The following is a 6000-nucleotide window of genomic DNA, read 5'->3' on the forward strand; positions in this document are numbered from 1 at the left end:
TTGTTTCACTGTTTTTTGGGTTTTTGTTCTTTAAGATGGAGTCTCACTCTGTCACCCAGGCTGGAGTGCAGTGGTGTGATCTCGGCTCACCACAACCTCCGCCTCGTGGGTTCAAGCAGTTCTCCTGCCTCAGCCTCCTGAGTAGCTGAGATTACAGGCATGCACCACCATGCCCGGCTAATTTTTGTATTTTTAGCAGAGACAAGATTTCACTATGTTTGCCAGGCTGGTCTTGAACTCCTGACTTTTGTGATCCGCCTGCCTCAGCCTCCCAAAGTGCTGGGATTACAGGCATGAGCCACTGCGCCTGGCCTCCAACAGCATGTTTTCATGGGTTTTTGTTTCACTGTTTTTTGGGTTTTTGTTCTTTAAGATGGAGTCTCACTCTGTCCCCCAGGCTGGAGTGCAGTAGCGCAATCTCAGCTCACTGCAACCTCTGCCTCCCGGATCCAAGAAATTCTCCTGCCTCAGTCTCCTGAGTGGCTGGGACGACAGGCATGCACCACCATGCCTGGCTAATTTTTGTATTTTTAGTAGAGACGGGTTTCACCATGTTGGCCAGGCTGGTCTCAAACTCCTGACCTCAAGTGGTCTGCCCACCTCGGCCTCCCAAAGTGCTGGGATTACAGGCGTGAGCCACCGCACACAGCCTTCTTCACTGTTTTTTAGCAACAGTCCTCCTTAAATTGGCCAGGACTAAAATTCTATAAGATTCCAATTTGGGTTACATCCTAGTTTCTACCAGGGGAAAAAATGTGATATTAGTAATAACAAGATGCACATTAGGGCCAGGTGAGTTGGCTCACACCTGTAATATTCCAGCACTTTGGGAGGCCAAGACTGTAGGATCACTTGAGGCCAGGAGTTCAAGCTCAGCAGGAAATATAATGAGACTCTGTCTGTACAAAAAATTTTAAAAAATTAGCCGGGCATGGTGGCGTTCGCCTGTGGTCTGAGCTACTCAGGAGGCTAAGGTGGGAGGATGGTTTGAGCCTGGGAGATTGAGGCTGAAGTGAGCCGAGATTGTGCCACTGCATGCCAGTCTTGAGTGACAGAGTGAGAAAAAAATGCATATTAGCCATTTGCCACCAGATTGAGCTTCTGACCCAGAAGCAGTGCTAATTTTTACATTTCTTCCTCTTATATTCTATGAAAGCCAGGAGAAACATAGGAAAGGTTATTTTCTAATCCCATAAAATGTGTCAGAGCAAAATGGTAGGAACCCTGATAAAGCTGACAGTAAAAGAAGTTTAGAGCTCCATGTGTACCCGAGATTTTTCTTCCTGTGAGCAGTGTTAAGAATCAGCCCTATGTGATTATGGAAAATCCCCAATTCCAGGGAAGGTGACTCACTGGGAAGAGAGTGCAAAAGAAGTTAGAGCAGAGCCCATGATGCTCACCTCACCCTCACCCCCTCCAACCCTGAGTTTGAATTGGAAATTCTGTCTCTGCCCCTGGGTTAGGCTGGGCCTCTAATAGTCTTGAGAGCCAGAAGAACTTCAGGTCAAAGGATCAATCTCTTCCCTCTCTCAAATTTTCTTTTCTCCCTCTTTCACTCCCCTCTCTCCTTTAGACACAGATGAGAACTTAGAGAAGAGACAGAAATGGAGTATTGTGGTCAAAATTCTGATTGCTGTCACCCTGTTGCTCAGTGGATTCGCCATTATAGTATTTGTAATTTTTGAAGTCCCATGTCCTGTAAGTTTGCTGTTGTACTGAATCCTTGAACTTGCCCTATAAAGACTTTCTTCTGTTCCAGAGGCAGCCTGGCATAAGGAGAAAAGCATAGACTTTGGAATTTGAGGAGATCTGCCACTCACACTCACCAGCTGAGCGGTTTTGGGAAAGTTCCTTGACTGTTCTAACCTCAGTGGCCTTGTGTAAAATAAGTCTCATGATATTTGCCTCTCATGACAGTTATAAAGATTGAGATCCTGTGTGAAAGGCACCTGGCACATAGGTGCTCGCTAAATGCAAGTTCCTTTCCTCTGCTGTACTTAGACATTTTCTAGAAAGGATAGGTCCAATAGGACTGAATATTTTATTTAGAAGAGATGACTTCCTTTAAGTTGCCCAACAAGAGGTTTGGAAGAAAACCAAATGCTTACCAGCCGCTTGATATTAATACCAGTCATTTTCTCCCTTCAGTGTCAATGCCTAGGAGCCAGGGAGCTGTGCCAATGCCAGTGGTTGTGGAGATGGCAGAAGAAGGGAGGCCAGCCACCTGGGACAGCTGAATCCAAGCCTGACTCTCAGCCCCAGAAGGAAAGTGTTCTCTGTGTGGTTTATGTCATTTGCATAAAGAAGGTGGGGTAGAGGCCGGGCGCGGTGGCTCACACCTCTATTCCCAGCACTTTGACAGGCCGAGGCAGGTGGATCACCTGAGGTGATCGAGACCAGCCTGACCAACGTGACGAAACCCTGTCTCTACTAAAAATACAAAAATTAGCCAGGTGGCACATGCCTGTACTCCCAGCTACTCGGGAGGCTGAGGCAGGAGAATCGCTTGATCCTGGGAGGTAGAGGTTGCAGTGAGCCGAGATTGTGCCATTGTACTCCAGCCTGGGCAACAGAGTAAGACTCTGTCTCAAAAAAAAAAAAAAAAGAAAAGAAAAAAGAAAATGGGGTAAATATATAAGTGCTAGGAGATTCATCCCTAAGAGGACTGTGAAAAAATATTTTTTTTAATGTGCTGGGAACAGGGAGCTGCTTGTTATGAAGCAAATGTGGGCAATCCTTCTTATGTCAGGAAATAGGTATGATTTTATCCTACTCTTTTCCTAACATCAGTCCAGACATGACACAATGTGCTTATTGAATACACATACCTCTGGGCCCCATATAAACTGAATCAGATCGTTTAGATTGGAGTCAAGAATCTTATTTTAAGATTTTTAAGGCCAGGCCTGATTCATCATCAGCAAGGAGACTTGCTGGAGTCCAGGAGTTTGAGACCAGCCTGGGCAACACAGCGAGACACTGTCTCCATAATAAAAAAATAAATGGCCAGCTGGGCCAGGCATGGTGGCTCACGCCTGTAATCCTAGCACTTTGGGAGGCCGAAGCAGGTGGATCACGAGGTCAAGAGATCGAGACCATCCTAGCCAAAATGGTGAAACCCTGGCTCTACTAAAAATACAAAGATTGGCGGGGCATGGTGGCATGCACCCGTAGTCCCAGCTACTTGGGAGGCTGAGGCAGGAGAATTGCTTGAACCCAGGAGACGGAGGTTGTGGTGAGCTGAGATTGCGCCACTGCACTCCAGGCTGGGTGACAGAGCAAGACTCTGTCTCAAAAAAAAGAAAAAAAAAAAAGCCAGCTGGTGGCATGTGCCTGTAGCCCTAGCTTCTTGGGAGGCTGAGGTGGGAGGATCACTTGGGCTCAGGAATTGAAGGCTGCAGTGAGCTATGATCGAGCCACTGCACTCCAGCCTGGGAAAAAGAGTGAGACCCTGTCTCCAAAAAAAAAAAAAAAAAAAACAAATAAACAAAAAAAATTATCATTTCTCCTGAACATTGGAAGAAATAGGCCTTAAGGGACTACAAAGTCTAGTCCAGAATAGAATTAGAGATAACCAGGTAGCTGCAACTGTGATTGAACTTCTATGAACACAATAAGCTACTAAATGATAAAGGAATACAGGCCGGGCGCGGTGGCTCACGCTTGTAATCCCAGCACTTTGGGAGGCCGAGGCGGGCGGATCACGAGGTCAGGAGATCAAGACCACGGTGAAACCCCGTCTCTACTAAAAATACAAAAAACTAGCCGGGCGTGGTGGCGGGCGCCTGTAGTCCCAGCTACTCGGAGAGGCTGAGGCAGGAGAATGGCGTGAACCTGGGAGGCGGAGCTTGCAGTGAGCCGAGATTGCGCCACTGCACTCCAGCCTGGGCGATAGAGCGAGACTCCGTCTCAAAAAAAAAAAAAAAAAAAGGAATACAAATACGGCCAGGCGCGGTGGCTCACGCCTGTAATCCCAGCACTTTGGGAGGCTGAGGTGGAGGGATCAGGAGGTCAGGAGTTCAAGACCAGCCTGACCAACATGGTGAAACTCCGTCTCTACTAAAAATACAAAAATTTCCCAGGCATGGTGGCACGCGCCAGTAATCTCAGCTACTCAGGAGGCTGAGGCAGGATAATCGCTTGAACCCGGGAGGCACAGGCTGCGGTGAGCCGAGATCACACCACTGCACTGCAGCCTTGGTGACAGAGCGAGACTCCGTCTCAAAAAAAAAAAAATAGTACTAAGATAGCAATCTTATATACATTATCTCATTTGAGCCTTACAGAAATCCTGGAAAGTAGCCAGGGCAAGTATCTACATTTTACTCATACTTAAGTTGAGGCTTGAAGAGGTTATGTGACTTCCCAAAGTTACACAGCTGGTAGAAACAGAACTATGATCCAGATCTTATAATTACTTTGCTAGTGGGTTATAGGTTCCAAGCAATTATAGGTTCTCATACCTATGTGCACCTTGATCATACTTTCTCAGTGTAATTATCGATTAACAAAGAGGCAAAATGAAGTGCACTTGGAATTACATGGGGTTTTGTACTTAGCCAGCCCTTTTCTTGGTACATGAAGAACTATACACTTGCATCCTTTTTTAACTTTCATATTTCCTTTCAATCTCTAGGTTGGACAAGATGCTGCCAATTCATCAAACCCAAAGAAAGCTTCAGGGATCACTGTTATCCACCAGACATACTTCTGAAAAGTTCTGCTCTATCTCAAACACTGAATGATACTACACAGTCTTCTCCCTATTAACATGGGCACAGTCTTGCCAATTTCACACTTGTATCTTCAGCAGGGACATTACAATCAAACACCAATTCCTGGTTAATGAAGGGAAAGTGTGGGCTTAGCAGAGTTACCCTCATGCCCCTACCTGAGCCACAACCTTCTGTAATTCACTTCATACATCCATCTAAATTGATATCTTTCCATCCCCTCAAATGAGAACAAAAAGCATTCCCTCCAAGCACTATGAATGGACCTTACTGCTCTCTTTGACAGAAGACACAAACACAGCCTCTAAGGAACAAGGCAGCTGTTAGTGTGACACAGCTTCCAACTCCTCTGTTATCTTCACAGCTGACTTCACACTCACTGGCCCTCAATAGCTTAGAGTGGGACTCCTGATCTCCCTGGTTGACGTTTATAAAATTTAGCTTCTGGTGCTACATGTACCTATTCACACACTGCTGAAGGGAACTTGACCGTACTCATTCCAAAAGTCTTCCTCATAAGTTATCCCCAAGGGGTTCAGGGACTACAGACCATTAGTACCCAAGTGAAGTCTTCTGACGATCCAGAATTCCTAAGGTGGCTCTGATATTATATCATAGTTTAATAGAGAGCTGCATACCTTTTGGACAAAGATTCCAGAGCAAAATAATTATGATAATGCTGTTTCTCACAGGAGAATAGCTATGAGTCAAATCTAACCTGCTTAAATAAGAGTTTGGTGAGAAAGTGAAACCACCTGATCTTGAATCAATGTTGAGGTGAAAAAGGAAATGTCAGGAGGGATAAGACAGGGTGAGGCCCTGCTTCTTTTCCTGAGTCTGAAACCATTCCACTTCATTTTGGTGAAATATGTCTGTTTCTAAGTAATTCTGTTTTCTTAGTTCTCTGGTTAAAAAAAAAATACATAAACTGTATCCTTCTTTCTTTCACTTCAAGTGCTGTCCAAAAAGTGATTATCAAAACAATACCAACAGGGGAAAATCTCACCCTAAGGCTCGATTTAATATTCAAGCCCAGCCTGAAAGAGAACAGATATAAAGCGTGGATAATGAGGACATGTTTCAAAGAAGCTGCAAAGAACCTCTAGGGCCGGGCGTGGTGGCTCACGCCTGTAATACCAGCACTTTGGGAGGCCAAGGTGGGTAGATGGCTTGAGGCCAGGAGTTTGAGACCGGCCTGGACAACATGGTGAAACCCGTCTCTACTAAACATACAAAAATTAGTCAGGCATGGTGGAGGGCACCTATA

General features: G+C 45.5%; 1 protein-coding gene across 2 annotated transcripts in view; it reads left to right on the plus strand.

Annotated features, from left to right (window-relative positions):
• Positions 1-4714, plus strand: part of C20H17orf78 (chromosome 20 C17orf78 homolog) — a 172837-nt gene extending 168123 nt beyond the window's left edge. Inside the window, exons 5-7 of one of the 2 annotated variants that reach the window (XM_055257104.2) lie at positions 1574-1698; positions 2149-2271; positions 4637-4714. In XM_055257104.2, coding sequence (XP_055113079.1) covers positions 1574-1698; positions 2149-2271; positions 4637-4714 — 326 coding nt within the window. Of the gene's footprint in view, positions 1-1573; positions 1699-2148; positions 2272-4636 lie in introns of those variants that run through there. The other variant, XM_063628734.1, reaches the window with a different exon arrangement.
• Positions 4715-6000: the final 1286 nt, after the last annotated feature.

The sequence above is a fragment of the Symphalangus syndactylus genome, chromosome 20 (genome assembly GCF_028878055.3).
Source record: "Symphalangus syndactylus isolate Jambi chromosome 20, NHGRI_mSymSyn1-v2.1_pri, whole genome shotgun sequence".
NCBI lineage: Eukaryota > Metazoa > Chordata > Mammalia > Primates > Hylobatidae > Symphalangus > Symphalangus syndactylus.